The sequence below is a fragment of the Grammomys surdaster genome, unplaced genomic scaffold, assembly GCF_004785775.1.
Source record: "Grammomys surdaster isolate TR1022 unplaced genomic scaffold, NIH_TR_1.0 129, whole genome shotgun sequence".
NCBI lineage: Eukaryota > Metazoa > Chordata > Mammalia > Rodentia > Muridae > Grammomys > Grammomys surdaster.
In genome coordinates, this window is record NW_021604587.1 from 15446304 (window position 1) to 15466582 (window position 20279).

The window sequence follows — 20279 nt, forward strand, 5'->3', positions numbered from 1 at the left end:
TCCTCCTCCTCCTCCTCCTCCTCCTCCTCCTCCTCCTCCTCCTTCTTTTCCTTTCTGTCTGTTGTTTTTGTGGTGCTGCGGAATCAAAGCCAGGGACCCAACACACATGCTAGGCAAGCACTGTACTGCTGAGTTGCACCCCAGCAGCCGTGGAAGTGCGTGGTCTGAGGCTTGATTTCCCTACTGGAACTTGAAGGGGTATCCTTCCAACACTGTTAAAATAATCCCTGAAACCATGACTTGGGACAATCCTACAGAAACAGCATAGAAGAACTGGAGTGCAGAGTATTTTAGAAGTCAGGAATGTGTATTACACTTCCAAATTTAATTTTATTGTTGTTTTTTGGTAATTAAAAACAAAGCAACATCACTGTACCAACTTTACATCGTAATTCAATATAACCAACATGGCCAAGAGTTTTCCATAGCCCAACACAGGAGGGCACACAAAGCAAAGGCCAGGAAGAGGCTCAGCTCTGCAGAGCTCCAGTTGACAGTGGTGCATGCTGCCCTGGTGCAAGACTACCAGGCAACTAATCTTCGGGTTAACGTAATCATGAATGAAGCAATTCAAGGAAGAAAAATGTAAAGGTTTGAAGACCAGTCATTTACTGTTAAGTACAAATCTCAAATCTTTAAAGACACCATGTTGTCTTGCCAGAGACGGTAGAGACAAAAAGCTGGCAGCCATCACAGCCACCACCCTGTACTTTCCCTAGCCCTGGATTTCCTAGTTCATACCCACTGGACACATAGAAACAAAAATACATAAGTAGGGAAATATTGATGTCTTAGCTGATCTGTACACCATAATCAGGCAAGATGGCTGAAGTCAACTTTCCTGGCACTCTGCAATGATGCAGTAATGCTGTGTCCATGACCAGAAGTGGGTGAGGATACCTGAAAGGCAACATGGTGGCTCAGGCCTTTAATCCCAGCACTCAGCAGGCATAGGCAAGAGGATTACAGCAAATTCAAGGCCAGCTTCCACTACAAAGTGAGTTACAGCCCAGCTTGTGCTACAGTAGCAAGATCTTATCTCCAAAACCAGAAGAACATGAAAGCCCCTGGGCTTACACTGTTATTATTCTATCACAATTCCACTGTTGGGGCTAGAGAGGTGGCTCAGTGGTTAAAAGCACTGGCTCCTCTCCAAAGGACCCTAATTCAATCCTCAATAGCCACAGAGACTCACAAACAAGTCTCAGGGTATACAACACCCTCTTCTGGCCTTCCCAGACATTGCATTCATATATTACAATGACATTCATGCTAGAAACACACACACATATCATGCACTCTCTCTCTTTCCATATATAATTATATATAATTATATAGTAGAAAAATATACCTTTATACATAGAATAACTTAACTTCAAAGAAACCAAATAGTGTGTGCATATATATATATATATATATATATATATATATATATACGCACACATATTCTTTCTATATATAAGTATGTAGAGAGAGAATACATATATATCTATATGTATTGGTTTCTCTTTCTTTTCTTTTTTTTTTTTTTTTTTTTGGTTTTTCTAGTCAGGGTTTCTCTGTGTAGTCCTGGCTGTCCTGGAACTCACTCTGTAGACCAGGCTGGCCTCAAACTCAGAAATCTGCCTGCCTCTGCCTCCCAAGTGCTGGGATTAAAGACGTGCACCACCACTGCCAGGCTTATGTATTGGTTTCTTTGAAGCTAAATTTAATTCCTTCATAAACTGTTAGGTAGTTTGTCAAAACTGATACCAGACTTATAAAGTTAGAATAGATGAAGAAGCATAAATTACAGATAATACAGATGCTTCTCAACTTCCGGTTATGCTATACCCTAATAAATACTCTCACTGTAATTCAGAAGCATCATAAACCACAAGTGCACTTTATGAATGTAATCCTCTAGACACACTGCATCAGCAACATAGTTTGCTGTGGATACCGGTGTGCCCAGCAGGAGTGACTGGGCACCATCACTCTTTGTCACTGGCCAGCATCATGGCAGACTACTTAACACTGGGAGGATCCAAATTCAAAATTCATGATTTCTACTGAATGGGAGCCAGTTTTGCACCACTGTGAAGCTGAAAAACTTTAAGCACAGGGTTGATAAGCTGGAGATCTCTGGAGGAAAACACGACTGCTTCCCTGAGGACAGGACACACAGAAGGGAGGGGCGAGCATGGTCAACAGGAGGATGGAAGTACAAGCCAGGCGTCCATATATCACAGACCACTGAGTGTTACACAGTTCACCGTTCTCACCACCGAGACACCTAACAGAAGCAACCTCAGGCAGGACAGGTTTATCTTGGCTCCCTGTTTGCTGAGCCTGGTATGGCCCTGGTGGGGACAGAATGACATGGTTCCAGCCCCTGGGACAAAGCCTTGGAGTGAGCCTACACAAGTGTCGATGGCTGCTATGGGCGTAAGACTTGTTTGTATAATAATATACACACTTTCACATTCCTCAGAGGAATGTCCTTTCTGTTAACCTTAAGGACTCCATGATAATCTGAGACAGCATAAGTCTGGGAAGTGAAAGTATGGCTACTGTCTCAGAAAAACTGGTAATCGCTGGGACCTTCAGGACAGCCCTTAAGGCTATGGGAAAGAGCTCTAGATACATGAATTTGAAAATATATAATTTCTCAACTATGCAAAATATGCTCCCGGACATCCCTCCTCTCAGACCCCCTCTCCATGCTGAGGCTGGTCCCTGGCGCCTGTTCTAGACAGTACAGACCATCTTGGTGGGTACGGACGGCTTTGGCTGAGGTGGGTCAGTCAGTGTTGGAGCCAGCAGAGGCAGCTCCTGACAGGAAGCAGAGAGGGCTCAGGCTGAAGTGGTGTTAGACTGTAAGTCTTTCAGCCAGGGAGACCTTATATCCCAAACCTCCCCATAATGGTACCTACTAGGAAGGACCAAGTGTTAAAACATAGGAACCTGTGGGTGGCATTTCACATGGAAACTGTTACAAATAATTGTTACATGAGAGGTTAGTGGTGTGGGAGGCAAGTGTTCTCTCTCACCCAGTGTGTCCAACTTCTCCAGGTAGTGATATTTGAGAACGCACACACAGAAATGAGGCCTAAAGACATTAAGAACTTGCCTAAGAACACCAGGTAAAAAGTGATAAAGCCCTGAAAACCTGCCTCGGCCTCCCAAGTGCTGGGATTAAAGGCGTGCACCATCACTGCCCAGCCCTCGGGGTGATTTTTTAAATGCCATAATTGATCTTTAATGTGACCATAATTTTATCCACAGAGAAAAGTGTACATCCTTTGGTCTTTCCCAAAGAAAAAGCCTAGGCCTTATTGGTAAATGCATGGACCCCACCACTGCATATAAATGAACACACTCTCAGACCACATCACACATGCATGGTGAACACAGCTGACACAGGGGACAGTGACAAATTAGCTTCTCAGGTTTCAGCCTAAGACTCCATTTCAAAAGAGGAGTCTCTAAAAATGTTTAATTCTGCCGTAGTAGACAGCTTCTACAAAGAGGGGCTGGGTGTGTGGCTTAATGTAGAGCTCTTGCTTCCCATGTGCCCGGGTCTTGAGTTCAGTTCCAGTCGTGCTTTTGTGTGTGGTGTGTGTGTGTGTGTGTGTGTGTGTCTGTCTGTCTGTGTGTGTGTCTGTGTCTGTGTGATTGGAGGAGGGTCCTGCTTAATCAAAGCAGAGAATGAATGACAAAAGGTTTAACTCACTTAAATTTCAGCGCCCCACCCAGCCTCAGAAATATGGACAGCAGCCACAAGAGGGCAGTAGAGCCAAGCATGGCACTTGATATTACTGTATAAAAACCAGGGAGTAACTGTAGCCGATTCCACCCCCATCCCAAACTAGCCTCCTAAAGCGGCAATGGCATTGCTCATAGATGACTTCTTTGATTTTGCATTCTATACCGTGCTTAACTTAACTTCCCAATCGTCACCTTCCGAATACTCTTTGTGAAAGTCGGGCTTGGTGGCTCACATTTGTAATCCCCAGAAACAGGGGGGGGTTGGGGGGGAGAAGAGGTCAAGAGTTTGAAGCTAGATTGAGCTATGCAGAAAGATTTTATCTCAAAAAAATAAAGATGAGAAAGTAAGTTCTTGGGAACACCAACATATGACATGCTGGGAAGAAAACATCTGCCACTCAATGTCATCATTTTAATAGTAGGAAAAGACTCAAAGTGCTGGTATGTGACAGGCGCAGTTATGTTAGGGAAAACATCTTCAGGCAGATGAGACTGACCAGCAGGGCAAGCACTGGTCATGAAAACCTGGCGAACTGACTTTGATCCTTGGCTCTCACACAGAAGTGAGGACTTAGCTATTTGTGAGGCAGAGTTTAACAATTTATACCAGGCTGGCCTTGAAATCAGAGCTCTATCTGCCTTTGACTCCCACATGCTCACACATGGCTACCCCAAGGCTTTTCAGTAGACTAAAAGCTGGAGAGCACAGCTGTGGGGGCAGGAGTTGCGAAGGACAGCAAGCAAGTCAAGAGCTTGTCCATATCTGGCTACCTGACAGACAAAATGGTAGGGTGGTCACAGTCCCTTGGGATGAACAAGATGTCTGACGCTGGAAGAGATGCTATATCCAGGCCTTGAAGGAGGAGGCAGGTTTGCCTATATGTGAGTTTGTGTATCTGCCTGTTTGTGTGTGTGTGTGTGTGTGTGTGTGTGTGTGTGTGTGTGTTGCATACCAGAGGGTAACCTTGGGTGTTGCTCTTCAGAAGCCATTTGTCTTAGAGTTTCTATTGCTGTGAAGAGACACCAAGCCCACCCCACCGTACCCTTTTTCTTTTCGGCTTTTTCATTAAGACAGAGTTTCTCTGTGTAACATCCCTGGATGTCCTGGAACTTGCTTTTGTAGACCAGGATGGCCTCAAACTCACAGAGATCTGTCTGCCTCTACCTCCTGAGTGCTGGGGTTAGAAGTGTGCAGCACCATACCTGGCATCCACAGCACCTCTTAATAAGGAACACACTTAATCAGGGCTGGCTTACAGTTTCAGAAGATTAAGGCAGAAGTAGCTCTTCGGTGCTAGAGGCAGGCAAATCTCTGTGAGTTTAAGGTCAGCCTGGTCTATATTGTGAGTTTCAGGACAGCCAAAACCACATAGTAAGATCTTGTATTAAAAGAAAGAAAGAAAGAAAGAAAGGAAGGAAGGAAGGAAGGAAGGAAGGAAGGAAGGAAGGAAAGAAAGAAAGAAAGAAAGAAAGAAAGAAAGAAAGAAAGAAAGAAAGAAAGAAAGAACTTTAAAAAGTATCTTTAGGGATATCCTTAAGTCTATAATTTTATGTACTCTTATTGCTGAATTAAGAAACAATTTCTGTGGTGGAAAGATGGTTCAGTGGTTAGAGTTCCTTGCGGAGGCCCCACACCAGGCAGCTCACAACCTCCTGTAACTTCAGGTCCAGGAGGTCTGATACCTCTGGCCTCTACAGGCACCTATACTCACATATACATACACACACTTACACAAGCACACATGATGACTGAAACAATTCCCTCAGGCATGGGGGCACAAACCTATAATCTCAGCACTTTCGAGGCTGGGGACAGTGGATTTTGAGCTCAGTACAGACAGAGGCAACACAGTGAGCTGCTGCTATCTCAAAGAAGCAGCCCAGCAGGGCATGAGTCTTTTTTTTTTTTTTTTTTTAAAGATTTATTTATTTATTATATATGAATACACTGTAGCTGTCTTCAGACACACCAGAAGAGGGCATCAGATCTCATTACAGATGGTTGTGAGCCACCATGTGGTTGCTGGGATTTGAACTCAGGACCTCTGGAAGTGCAGTCAGTGCTCTTAACCACTGAGCCATCTCTCCAGCCCCAGGGCATGAGTCTTTAACCCAAGCACTAAGGAGACAGATCTCTGTGTGTTCAAGGCCAGCCCTGTTTACACAGTGAGTTTGCAGCCAGCCAGGGATATACAATGAGAGCTGCTCTCAGAGTAAGTGAGTGAGTAAATCCCCTTTTAGGAGTGTACGGGGATCAGTATACTCAGTAACACGATGCGTCGTGAAAGCTGTTCCATTTCCTACCCTGCTCTTCCTGGTTTGATATTTCCTGTTGTTTATATATTAATTACATTTATTTACGGAGTTGGTTCTCTCCTCACACTGTGTGGGATCCTGGGATCAGACTGACCTGCAAGCACCTTGACCTTGGAGGCTTCTCACTATATACCCCATGCTGGCCTTGAACTCACAATGCAATTCAAACTACTCTCAAAGTCATCCTCCTCTGCCACCTCCCCCTCTTCCTCCTTTTCCTCCACCTCCTCTTCATCCTCCTCCACCTCCTTCTTCCCAGCCCCCCCCAGCTTCCCAGGGGTACACCTCAGGTACACAAGAGTACACTATTCCAACCTCAAGTGTTCCCTTTTCAAGGAACAAAGTGAATGGGGGTGCATACAGAGAAGTGTGGACTAGTCCCTTTCTAAATAAGGTTTAAATAGCCCGTGTAAATGTGCACACTTTTAGCTTGTGAACTTTGTCATCCACCCTCATAGGTAAGACCAAACGTAGCTTCAATGTGTCAAAAAAAAAAGTCACAAATTTATGAGCAAGGCACTTATGACCAATACTTTGTATCCTTAAATCTTTTTAAAAATGTTTTTAAATTTATTTATTTTATGTATATGAGTACACTGTAGCTGTCTCAGACACAACAGAAAAGGGTATTGGATCCCGTCACAGATGGTTGTGAGCCACCGTTGGGGTTACTGGGGATTGAACTCAGGACCTCTGAAGAGCAGTCAGTGCTCTTAACTGCTGAGCCATCTCTCCAGCCCCCTTAAATCTTAAAAAATAAAAACTTCTCATTTTATGTGTATGGGTGTTTTGCCTACATACATCTCTGCACCAAGTTCATGCAGTACCCACAGAGGACAGAAGAGGATGTAGGATCCCCTGGACCTGGAGTTATAGACAGCTGCAAGCTGCCATGTGGATGCTGGGAATCAAACCTAACTCCTCAGAAAAGCAGTCAGTGCTCTTAACCACTGACCCATCTCTCCAGTCCCTCTTTCTTTTAAATCTTAACAGGTTTCATTTATTCAGTCTATCAGTCTTAACTGACCACCTACTATATACCAGGTGCTGCCCTGAGAATCTACTCACAGGTCAAGGCCTAAGTTAGCAGACGGCAGCTGTGGGGCGCCTGCCAGTCAAGCATAGGGAAGTCAGAAGTGAATACAAAAGCATTTACTCTTAAAGGCTACGCTCCAGGAAGCTGGACTCTGTAGCATGTCAGCAGTGGCTTTCAAAAGCTCCAGGGAGGACATCGTCTGTACAGCTCAGTGGTGATGCGTGTCTAAAATACAAAGGCCTGGGCTGGAACCCAGGCTTTACTCCAAAGGTCAAAGCCAATAGACCATCCTAGAGGCAGGTGAGAAAATGTCTTCTGGGGAAAATAAGGGTTTCATACATTCCTGCAAATAGCTAGAATCCAAGTTTCTGTTTCTTTCCTGGTTTCCACCTAAGATGGTGGCTCTGACATCTTCTCTGCAGCTGTTCTGCAAGTAGCTGATGGGTGCTTCTTCCACAGCACAGGGTTAGAAGGGGTAGTGATGAGTGTGTGTGTGTGTGTGTGTGTATGTGTCTGTCTGTCTGTGTGTATGAGTGTCTGTGTCTGTGTGAGTATCTCTGAGTGTCTGTGTGTCTACATGTCTGTGTGAGTGTGTGTGTGTATTTGTGTGTATGTATTTGTGTGTGTGTCTGTGCATGTGTATTTGTATGTGTGTGTGTATTTGTGTGTATGTGTGTGTGTATTTGCATGTGTTTGCGTGGGTGTTTTTGTGTGTGTCTGTGTGGGTGTGTCTGTGTCTCAAGTGAGCCAGGAGGCATGGCTGGCCCCTGAGATGTACTTATATCGGAGTACAGTCAGCAGGAAGGAGCTGGGAAGGGGTAACGGCAAGTGCTTTCTTTAGGCTTAGCCCTTTACAGTCCTCACAGACCTCATGTTTGCGTGTCTTTAAAGTCCTGCCTTTGAAGTCAACCAGACCCAGCATTGCGTCTCGGCTTGCTAGCACTCTTTAGACCAAATCTGAACACCAGCCTCTCCAAGGCTGTTTCCTCAGGGGTCACACAGAGGTCAGAACAGTATTTACTTCTTTGGGGTGGCTCTAAGACTCAAAAGGCACAACATGCTGGGGGTCCACAGTGCTAGAGCACTTGCCTAGCACACTGGAAGCCCTAGAGTTGTGGCAGCAGCAACACATGCACACAGAGACACAGCACAGAGACACAGCACAGACACACAAACACACACACACAGAGACACAGACACACACACACACAGACACACACAGACACACACACACACAGACACACACAGACACATACACACACAGACACACACACGCACACACGAATGTGTATAAATGCCTATGGCACAGCACCTACAGAGTAGGTGGATGATAACTCATCCTCCCTTATTGCCTCTTGTGAGTTAAACACGGGCGTCTGTTGGACAACACCAATCAAGGCTTTTCCTTGCACTGTAGGAGGACACAGCTGAATGAGTCCTGAATGTAGCTCACTCGGGAGCCTGTGAGGACAGCTGTTATAGAAATCGGCCACCACACCCAGTTTTCACATGGGTGCTGTGTGCCTGAGAGCCCAGGTCCCCATGCTTGCTCAGCAAGTGCTTTACCCACTGAACCATCTCTCCAGCCCCAAACCTAGAATTTTACAATTATGTAACTTCCAGTCTGAAGTGCCGACTGTTACAAGTTTATAATTGTTTCACAATGAGAACAGAGTTTTATAGAATTACAATGAGATACCATGTGAATTATAAACAGGATAAAGCATATTTACCTATTCTTAAATATTACATTATCTGGATACCTTTGAAGACTGGGATGTTGACAGATTCAGAAGAAAAAAAACCCCACAAGGGACATTAAAGCACTGTTAAAGTTTACAGCCACCTGGCAGCAGGAGCCTTTAATCATCAAAGAGTCATTGTGCTTAGCCCTCAAGTCTGCTGTCTACACTCCAGTTCCCAGCACTGTTCTCAGACAAAAGTTCTAGTCTGAGGAAAGCGTCAAGATTTCCTCCACCCACATTGCCATATCTAAACAACCTCAGAAAGAACTCTGTTCTGTGTTGGGATGCTCTGTGGGTATCTGCAGAACAGAGGCTCTGTGGGCCCTGGGAAGGTAGGCTACAGGGTCTACCTTATCATGCTACAACAGATCACAGAAGAACAAGCCCTAAGGAACCTGTGACCTTGCCTTTTCGATAGTTCATGGAGATCATTCATTGCTTAATATGGCTCTTTGCTCCTGCTTATCTATGCTTCTCTGTAGTCCTGGAGCCAGGACAGTGAGTATCTAGCAGGCAAGAAGCTCAAGTCCATTGCCAAGTCTGAAGTTGGTGGTGATGGATGGATGGACAACCCATAGAGTAAACTGGAGTTGATCAAGGAGGGAGAGCATCCAAAGAGGGAATCAGGCGGCTTAGGCATTAAGAGTTGGCTCAGTCTAAAACAGGAATCCAGGTTTATAGAATGGGTGGTCCCAGGGATCTGTATTCAGCTGCCATTCACCTGGACAGCCTTGCACCGCTGCTGTATCGGTTGTTTTGAACAAATAACATGGCTACCAGATTACAGAGTCCTCAAAGTGAGGCAAAAGAGCCAAGTGAGGGCTGCCAAAGAGGAAGCACAATCTCAGGGAGACTCACACACTGGGATGGAAATGTGCCCCAGGAAGACCTCTTGGCAGCAGTGACTCTTTGCCCTTATCTACCAGGACAGGCATGGGGAGGAGCCTCATGACTATGTCTGTGTGAGGCAATGGTTGTTTATTTCAACAGTGCTTCCTGAGAAGTGCCTGCCTGGTAACCTCAGGCCAGACACACAGCTATTAAGGCAGACGAGAGCCCAGCCTCTCCTGCCTTTGTGTACCAGACTGAAATGAAAGAAACTTTCAAGGTTTTCCTAGCTTACTCCTTGGATCCTTATAACTCTTTAATTTCTTAAAAAGTGATCTGAAAACTCATTCCTCTTAGCCTCCTCCAGGGTATGGAGATTGGTATGGGGCTAGACACATCCAGTGAGGGAGGGAAGTATCCATCAGCTTGGTTCCTAAATGTGAGTGCAGGCATCTGCACCAGAGCAGGTTCCATCCCGTAGGCAGATGGGGTGTTGGCCATGTGCCTGGGGAAGAACAATCAAGGGATGAAAAAGTAAAAAGGGCCAGCATCTTGGCTCTATGGGTCCCTGTGTCAGGTGGGTTTGAAGAGGTCACAGCTTGGGACTGCTGTGCCCGGTAGTCCATCCTCCACTCTAAGCAGGCTCAGGACGCCTGGGGCTCTGGGGAAGTTTAAGATTTTATCCATGTACATGGCACAGGCGACGAGTTCTTTCTCCTCCACCGTGAATGAAGACCCTGATGCACCACAGACAGTCCACCAGCTTAGGACTTAGCAGCAGACTCAGTATATACAAGAGCTGTGGTCCAGGATCAAGGATGTGTCCCTGGCCTTACTTTATGTGTGGACCACTGCAATCCCCATCATCCACCAGCTTTGCAAACTGTGGTATGAACAGAGAAAGAGTGGGAGGAAGCTGGGACTACAACTCCAGTGGAAACACTGCTTCCAGCCTCTGAAATCCATGACATTTCAGTCCTCCAATAGAGTTGATGGTGAGTTTTCATGAAACTAATTCATGTTAATGGAAGGTGCAGATTTCCTGGGACTAAACACAAACCCACCCAAACAGTGGTTTTGCACATCAATGGTTCTGGTGCTAAGTCTCAGAGACCTTTCTATAAGGAGGCTTTGCTTAAAACTTAAAATGTTATTAGCTTTACTTTTCCAGTGACTGTTCAAAAGGCCAACCATCTAGGTTTGAAGGCAAAAAGCTTCACCATCAACCAAGGTTATGACTGCTCAACAGGTTGTGAAATCTGAAGTTGGGGAGAGGTGCTAATCCCTATTCTAAGACAGTCCTGTAAAGTTCCAGGCTAGCCTGTGGTATGACTGAGACCTTGTCTCAAATGAACAAGTAAACAAAAGAGAACAGAAACCCCGAAGCCAGTCTTCTCCCCTACCACCTGTGCTCTGATATCACGTGTCTAGGCACTGGTGGGTGCCCGCTGGCTTGGTGGGTGTCCGCTGGCTTGGTGGGTGCCCGCTGGCTTACCTGCTACAGTTGTACGCCACTGTCTGGAGGCTGCCTCACTCCATTACTGTACACGCCACTCTTTACCAACTCATGCCTGGATTTCATGGACTTGGTGACAAAGGGTTAATTTGATAGAATTCTAATATATGTTTCTTATTTTTCTGGTGTTGAGATTGAACTTGGGGCCTTGAGCACGCCAGGCAAGCTGTACATTTGAGCTTTCAGTCCATGACTGGATTCTCACAGTCAGCTCCTGGCTCCTATCTAACTTAATAGCTAGGGAGGCCATTATCAGGCCTCCATCCCAAGGCCCCCAGCATACTTTGCTCACTCTTCATAGCTGACTATATTTGGAGCCAAGCACAAGCTACATGAACACTGCCAAGGGCTCCTGAGTGCACACTGAAGTTACAGAACACTGCAGAGCTACCCTAAATGACCCTCCAGTTGGAAGACTCTTCAGAAGATGAATTTCCTAACAATATAGAACAGGAAACACAAAAACTAACATCCAGTTGGCTTAGGAACTGGAGGTGTTAAAAATCCGGGCTTGAACAGCAGGATTTGTGGGGATACCCCTGGAGATCAAAGCAAAGGCAAGTCTGGATCTGAGCACACAGCTGGTCTAGAATTGTCAGAACAAGATGAAACTGTTGGCAGGAATCTGCTGACGTGCTATAGGGAGAAAATCCACGGCTTCAACTACTTATAACATGCAATGACAGGAGGGGAAGTGGACTCAACATGGAAATAAATCAAACCAACAACAACAGGCTCTTGCATTGATACTACAGGTGGCTAGGCGCGGGAGCATGTGCCTGTAGTACCAGCACTGGGAAGGCAGAGTGAGGGGGATCAGGAGTTCAAGGCTAGCCTTGTCCCCAGAGCAAGCTCAAGCCTAGCTAAGTGAGTCTCCGTGGAGCCAGGGGTGGTGCCACAACACTTTTAATCCCAGTACTCTGGTTGATGAGGTAGGTAGATGGGTCTCTGTGAGTTCAAGGTTAGTCTAGGCCAGCCTGGTCTACATAGCAGGCTCTAGGCCAGCAAGTGGCACATTTAAATTTGAATTCAGGTTTGTGGATTATAGACTGGATAATTAATGGGAAACAGACAGGCTTTCCAGCTTGCTAATTATCATTAGCTTTAAATTATCAATTTCTGCAATCCAGTCAGGAAATTTTACAGAAAGGTTCTTATTTAAATTCAGAGCACAGGGACTGGGAAGGTGGCTCAAACTTGAGCTGAATTGAATCCCTGGGACCCACACAGTGGGAGGCAAAAACTACTGATTCCTGCAAGTTGTCCTTACCTATACACACACACACCACAGCATGTACACACTCATACCCTGCATCAGTCCAGAGCATCCTTCCCAAGAGAAGCACTGACGCCTCTATCCTCCGAATTCCCCTGCACATAGTAGGGCCCAAAGCTGTTTTCTGCAGTCTTAAAAGAATAGAGTACAGTTCCACTCTCTTTATCAAACCGAGTGTCCTCCTGCACTGAGTGCATCTGGAGAGACATCAAAAACGGATAACAAAGACCTGCCTCCCTTCCTGCTCCCCTTTGTCTAGACACACTGTGTTTGGATCACCCCAAACTCTGAGTTCAGTGAGGGAAGGACCTGGGTGTTCACCTCCATATCCCTAGTTCCTGAACACCATCCTGTTACTCAGGGAGGCTTTGAAGTCCTTCTCCACAGCTTTGCTGGGTAAAGCGCTTTCCTATGTAAGGTAACTTACACAGTAAGAACAACCACATGCCTGTGTCTCCACTGGTTGTTTTCTTGAAGTTGGTTGATTCAAACCCATGCTTGTTACCTGGATCATCAGTCGAAGAAGGGAAAGGATGGGGTTCCAGACACCTCAGAGAGTTGCTGGTGCTTCCCTGGCTGGCTCTCTGGGATGCTTCATAGCCTCCGCTGTCACACACCATTGGTAGATCCAAAGTACAGCTCTCTCCTGACAGGCTGCTGGGTGTGGCTGTCAGGGATTCCATGGGCCTGTGAGGGGAGGTAAAACAGCTCTGTGTCACAGGGTCTGTGCAGTAGGAGCTACCCAGAGCACAGCCCGAGGAGGCCAGAAGAGCAGCTACTCTCTCTCTTCCCCTAAGTCACGGTTTTTCTTCCCTTCTCCTTTGATCCAGTGTTTGGGTACCAAGTTCCCTTCATTGTGAGACAGATATACTCCCACTTGAGAAAAATATCAATCCTCATTTCAGCTAGGAGTCAGGCATAATGACAAATATCTGTAATCCCAATATTCAACAGGCTGACTGGCTGAGGAGGATTCCAAATTTGAGGGCAGCCTGGGCTAAAGAGCAAGACTATCTCAAAACAAACAAACAATACAACAGCAACATATATTAGAAATATAGTTTCAAGCCGGGTGGTGGTGGCGCACGCCTTTAAACCCACTCAGCACTTGGGAAGCAGAAGCAGGCGGATTTCTGAGTTCGAGGCCAGCCTGGTCTACAGAGTGAGTTCCAGGACAACCATATACAGAGAAACTCTGTCTCAAAAAAACAAAAAAACAACAACAACAAAAACCAAGTTTGAGATAATAAGAGCTCTTGGTCCAGATTTTATAAAACAAAATACTATACACGCCTGAAATACCAAGACAAGCTGGGAGCAAGGGTATTCCAGATTATCTGGTTATCCAGATTATCTGGTTATTCATCTGGTAGGAAGAGTCAGGTGACATGCATTCCCTCTGTGGCCTAGGACAGGCTCTAGGGACACAGAAGTGAATATTCACCATAGGTCCTTCACAGAGCTCAAAGTTTGGGGAGATCCAAACAGAAACCCATTGTGTTGACTCTGAATTTTGACAAGGAAGACCAGAAAGGGAAGTGGGCTCTAGAAAGACATTACCCTCACCCCAGGAAAGCATGGACACAGAGAGCCAGTTTAATGGGGGAGGAGGGAACAACGAGAACACAGTGCATGTATGAAGAGGCAAAGATGAAACATGTTCCTTTGTATGCTAATGCAAAAAAATAAGGAAAAGAATAATAACCAGTTTAAGCCAGGCCTGGTATTACAAGCATATAATAGAAACTACTTAGGAAACTGAAGCAGGACAGCCAGCCTGGACCCTACCTCAAAATAAAACAAAAATAAATAAAACCAAGGCTGAGGAAGAGGATGAAGAACCATGTTAGATCCACAATCATCACCACAGGGCACTGGGAATTTAAAATGAGCATCAAAGATCCTGATAGGTATAGTTGCTCTTGTCTGTAATCCCAGCACTCAGGAATCACTTATGCTAGGTGTGGTTGCTCATGTCTGTAATCCCAGTGCTCAGGAGACAGAGGACTGCTGCCAGTTTGAGCCAGCCTCAGCTACAATCTGAGACCCTATCTGAAAAATCAGACATACAGACAAACTACCAACAACAAAGGATAATTTAGACACTAATTAACAAGCCATTGGTCTTAGCTAGATGGCCTTGGTGCCTCCTGCCCTGCTGTCATCTCTGGAAAGGACAGGAAAGACCTGGCTTCTGTCAGCATCTTGCATACAGAAAGTCTCTAGGTGAATTCTGAAGTCCTCCAAGGTAGCTTGCTCAATGAAGCACTGGAAATGTTCGTGTTTAAAACTAGGAATTAAGACTGGAGAGATGGCTCAGCAGCCAAGATCACTGACCATATTTCCAGAGGACCTGGGTTCAATTCCCAGCACCCACATGGTGGCTTACAGCTAGAACCACTTGTACTCCAGTTTCAGGGGATCCAACACCTTCTTCTGGACTCTCAGGACACTGCATGAACATGGTACACAGACACACATGAAACATACATAAAAACAAACTCAAACACCCATGTACAAAAACTGAAAATAAATAAAATAAAAAACCAACCAACCAACAAACAAACAAGAAAACCCAAGTGTTTCTCTTCCTGGGTCTTGAATCTGTGGGGCACTGGATCAACAGGAGAAGTCCCTTGCAGTACACTCCCTCCTGCCCATGTCTCTCATGAGTTTCCAACAGCAATTAGCTTTATGATAGCCAGTTCCCGATGCTAGGCCTGCCACAAGCCACCTTGCACCATCCAGAGGAGTATATGCACAGGTGTGCTTATTAGCTTGGTAGCTAGAACGCAGACAGGCTCACAGGACTGGAGCCTGCTCAATACTGGCAGCAGGCAATCCCATGAGCAGCAGACACTCATTCCCTGCAGTAGTCTAGGTAATGGAGAATGCCTCTATGAACTAGGCCAAGGTCCTATGAATCAAGAGTGAGGGGGAGACTAAGAACACAGATAAGAACTTAAAAGGAGATCAGAACTTAATAAGTGAATGGAGAGAGAAAGGAGTTAAGGAGGAAGCCAACTAGAAGAGACAGTTTGGATGCCGTGGCTGTGTCATCAATGGACTTAGAGAAGATGAAGAATGGGTTTGGAAGAAAGCATTATTTCAAGTCAAGGAATACTACACAGCTGTTAAAACAATAGAACACACAAAAAAGAATAAACTAAAAGAACTTGAAAGATCTCAAAGACATATGTTTAATAAACGACGCAAATTCAGAATAATATGAGCAGTGCAATAAAGCTAGTTCACATTTGTCAACAGTATAGTAGATTTGACCCCTACACCAAGTGCTTCACCTGCAATAACCCTGTGCTTGGAGCAGATAATCCTATCGATGCACTTTCAAAAGCTACTGCCAAGGAATGAGCCTGGCTTGAAGGCCTTCACTCTCCCATGTCTGAGCAGCCTCAGTGCTACAGCCTCAATCAGGCAAAGACAGCAAGTGTAGAAAACAAATCAACACTGACGCCTGGCCAGGCCCTTGTTTGAGGACACCCAGTCACATGCTGGAGACACTTGCTCAGGCAGAAGAGCAGCCAAGGTATCAGCTGACCACTTCTAAAAGGAGTGGAAAGATAAGGTTTCCAAAAAAATAGAACATCCCGTCTCTCTGCAGGCGCTCTAACAGCTAAGCAAGTTTGGAGCATCAGCAGGGACCTCTGCATGGCACCTCTGGCTTCTGCTTCTGTGATGTAACTCTGTACAGGAGGCCTGTGGAAGGGAGTGCAGGGGTCAGAGATAAGCCGGTATATTCTGCTTGCCTTCAAAGGAGCCTTGGAAGAACATCAAACTGAGTATCACTAATGAAAAGAATCCCTGATTCTTGCTTTGCATTTTGAATCACTTAAATGCCCAAAATTCCAAGCTGGACACTGTGCAAAAAGGAAACAAAAAATTGTGCTGAAAAGCAGAATTCTTTGCATAATAAAATATGCAGCTTCACGTGTTATCCTAAACATACTGTCTGAGAGTCAGCGAATGTGCACAGGAGAAAATGATGAGACAGAGGGAACTGGAGGATCGAACCCAGGTCCTCAGGCAGACCGCCAAGGGCCTTCCTTACCACTAAACTACACTGCTAGGCCTCCATAATGAACTCACATAGTTTCTCTTCTGAAAGAAAAAGAAAGGACAAAGGGGAAAGGCAGCCCAACAACAATATTCACAGTCACATCGCAAGAAACACACAGTCCTGTATCACAGACACACATACAGAACATATAGCAGTGTACATGAAGGAGATGGTTCCAGAGACTAGAGGCATAGCTCGGTTATGCTCCGTGGGCCTGTGCTCGGTTATATTCAGTGGGCCTGTGTACCTTCTCCCCCCCCCCCAAACACACACACACATACACATCAAAAATAGAAGGTAATGACTATATGTCAGTACTAGATGGAAAAATCCCACCCCAACCCCGCAGAAATTCAAAGCTGTTTTATTCTTTTTTTGTTTGTTTGTTTTTTTGTTTTTTGAGAAAGGGTTTTTCTGTGTAGCCCTGGCTGTCCTGGAACTCACTCTGTAGACCAGGCTGGCCTCAAACTCAAGAAATCCACCTGCCTCTGCCTCCCAAGTGCTGGGATTATAGGCGTGCTCCACCACTGCCCGGGTAAGCTGTTTCATTCTTTTAAAATCATGTTATTCATTCTTGTTGGTTTGGTTTGGTTATTTTAGACAGAGTTTCATGTAGCTCAGGCTGACATTGAACTTGCTGTGTAGCTGAGGTAGACACAGAACTTCTGGCTCTCTTATTTTCCCCTCCCACTGAGTTGGGGTTATGGGTGTGTGTCTGGTTTATGCAGCACTGGGGAGCAAATCCAGGGCTCTGTTGATGATAAAGGGGCACTCTACTAATTCTACTGAGGAACATCCTCAGCGCTCAGCTATTTTAACCCTGCTAATCTGTGTGTCCCAGCACATTACTGACAGAGTAAGAAGTAAACCCACCACAGACACGTGCAGACTTTTGACACATACAGTTTCGTGATTACTCAACAAGCTAGGAACAGTCTCGTTCAACTCATAAAGAGTGGTTTTTAAAGCCATGGTGAGGATGCTCAGTGAGGCCAGCTAAATGCTCTCATCTTGAAATCAGGAGCAAAATGAAAGGATGTCTCCACTTGCCATTCCAAGTCAGTGTTGTGCTGGAAGTTTTAGACAGCACAGTTAAACAACAAAGGTATTCAGATTGGAAAGAGAGCTGTAAAATTATCCCCCTGCACAGGACACAGGGGCAGAGGATGTAGCTCTGTGGTAACATGCTTGCCTAGCATGTACCAGGCTCTGGGTTCAATCCTCAGGGCAAAAATCAAATAAAAATCAGATATGACCTTGTATAGAAAACCTCAAGGAAGACACAAAACAAATTTAAAAATAAACAATTTACACAAGACGAACACAAGATACAAGACCAACACATACACACACATATCACTTGTATTTTTAGACAAGTGATACAACTTCAAAAGAGAAGAACCCATTTCCATTTATAAAGGCATAGAAGCCGGGCGGTGGTGGCACACGCCTTTAATCCCAGCACTTGGGAGGCAGAGGCAGGCGGATTTCTGAGTTCAAGAGTTCGAGGTTAGCCTGGTCTACAGAGTGAGTTCCAGGACAGCCAGGGCTACACAGAGAAACGCTGTCTCGAAAAACCAAAAAAAAAAAAAAAAAGGCACAGAAATAAAACAGGACTATATTAAATATGCACTAAGAAATGGAAGAGATTCCTGCTTGTGCATCAGAATCAGTACCTTAAGATGCTGCTATTCACAGGGGAGGTGGTGCACACCTTCAGTGCTAGCAGACACAAGCCCATCTCTGTATGTTTGGAGCCCACTGAACTACATAGCAAGTTCCTGGCCAACCAGGGCTACATAGTAAGACCCTGTCCTAAAATAAAATATAATGTTACTAATGCCCAAACTAACCTACAAAACAAATAGTGCAAGCCAGATGTGATAGCATATTCTTAAGATCTCAGTGTTTGGGGACACACAAGCAGGAGGACCTTGAATTTGGGGCCCACCTGGACTGTGTAGCAAGACAGTGTCTCAAAAGCCAAACAAACAAAACCTCTATAGGAATGAAGACAAGCTGGGCTGTGGTAGGACACACCTTTAATCCCAGCACTTGGGAGGCAGAGGCAGGCGGATTTCTGAGTTTGAGGCCAGCCTGGTCTACAGAGTGAGTTCCAGGACAGCCAGAGATATACAGAGAAACCCTGTCTCGAAAAACCAAACCAAACCAAAAAAAAAAAAAAGGTAATTAACACAATACTGACACAAAGACATAGACGTGAAAGAGAAAAGCAAGTCCCAAAGTAAAATCCCACTGATGGGCAGTTGGTGGAGTACTTCGGAAAACAGTTAGGAAGGTCCTTATCAACATAAAAATAAGAATATACAATACGATTCCATACAGTTAGGCATTGTTAGTCATTAATGGAATGCAATTCTCTCGAGTCCCCAAAACAAGCTTTGCAAATCCCTGGGCCAAGAAGCTAGTCACATACTTTTTTGATCCCGTTTGCATAGGATACAAATTAGACAACCATAGGAACAGACAGCACTCTGGTCATAGCCCAGGACTGGAGTAGGGGCAGGTGGTGGAGCGATGCTCTCGGGTTCAGAGCTATGGGCCTCAGAACAGTTTTCTTTGGGGTGATGAGACAGTCCAAGGTTATCACAGGTACACAGTTCCGCTAATGTACAAACCAGACTGTAGTTTACACTTTAGATTTTATGAAAACATCAAGTCATTGATAACTGCTGTTTGAAATTATAATAGATCTCTAGTAGCCTACGCCTTTAATCCAAGCGGAGGCAGAAGGATCTATCTGTAAATTCGAAGCTAGCCTGATCTACATAGTGAAATCCAGGACAGCCAGGGCTATGTATTAAGATCCTGTCTCAAAACAAACAAACAAACAAAACCTTAAAACACTAAAATAGATAATTAACTGGATCTGATCTAATTCCAGAGTCAGAAGCGCGCAGTGGGCGGAGCTTGGAGCGGAGGGGCGGGGCGAGGCAGGTGCCGGGGAAACTCGTGGAATAAACTCTCCTCTTCTCCTTTCCTCCTCCCTTTTCTCCTTCCTGGCTCCCTTCCCACCGGCCTCCAGGACAGAGGAGAAAAATCCGCGGAGGTTCCTCAGAGCCCCTTGTCACTCACCGTATGACCAGAAAAGCACGGAACCGGAAGCGTCGGCTCCATCTTTGTTATGGGAAAAGCGAAGTTTAAAAGGAAGTCGTTGACCGGGTCTCTGCTGAGGGCAGAAAAGGGCAACGCAAGTCAGCTGCGGCCATCTTAACTGAGGGCATTTGATCCCCTGCGGCGCGCAGGTCATCTGTAAGTGCCCTTGTCGGACACCAAAGAAACTGGGAAACTTTTAACATGCAAAGTCTCTTTAAAAGAACATAAAACGAAAGCTGGCCTTGGAAGTACACTCTGAACCTGAGGCCTAAAGGCAGGACGATGAGGAGCTTCAGGATAGCAAAATTCTATCTAACAGCACTAAAAATATTTTAATATTGTTGTATGGATTCTATTCGGGCTAAAATTTCAGGACTACACAAAAGGACAAAAGGAGGACTAACTGTTGAAAGACAAAATTCGAGGGGCTGGGAATATGGCGTAGCATGTGAACCGGTGTCTGGATAGGTGAGGTCCCAAATTCCTCCCCTCTCAAGAAAGGACACAATCAGAACAAACTCAGCCTAGAGCTAGAAGAGAGTTCTAGAGCAGCATGGGTCTGCTTATGCGGAGACGTGACTGAAAGAAATGGAAACGAATGAAAAGCCCAAGATCTA

General features: G+C 45.4%; 1 protein-coding gene across 1 annotated transcript in view; it reads right to left on the bottom strand.

Annotated features, from left to right (window-relative positions):
- Shld1 (shieldin complex subunit 1) overlaps positions 1–19675 on the bottom strand; it is a 57360-nt gene extending 37685 nt beyond the window's left edge. Inside the window, exons 1-2 of the mRNA XM_028755940.1 lie at positions 19642–19675; positions 12973–13154 (exon numbers count right to left, since the gene is read on the bottom strand). Coding sequence (XP_028611773.1) covers positions 12973–13150 — 178 coding nt within the window. The 5' untranslated portion in view covers positions 13151–13154; positions 19642–19675. The remainder of the gene's footprint in view (positions 1–12972; positions 13155–19641) is intronic.
- Positions 19676–20279: the final 604 nt, after the last annotated feature.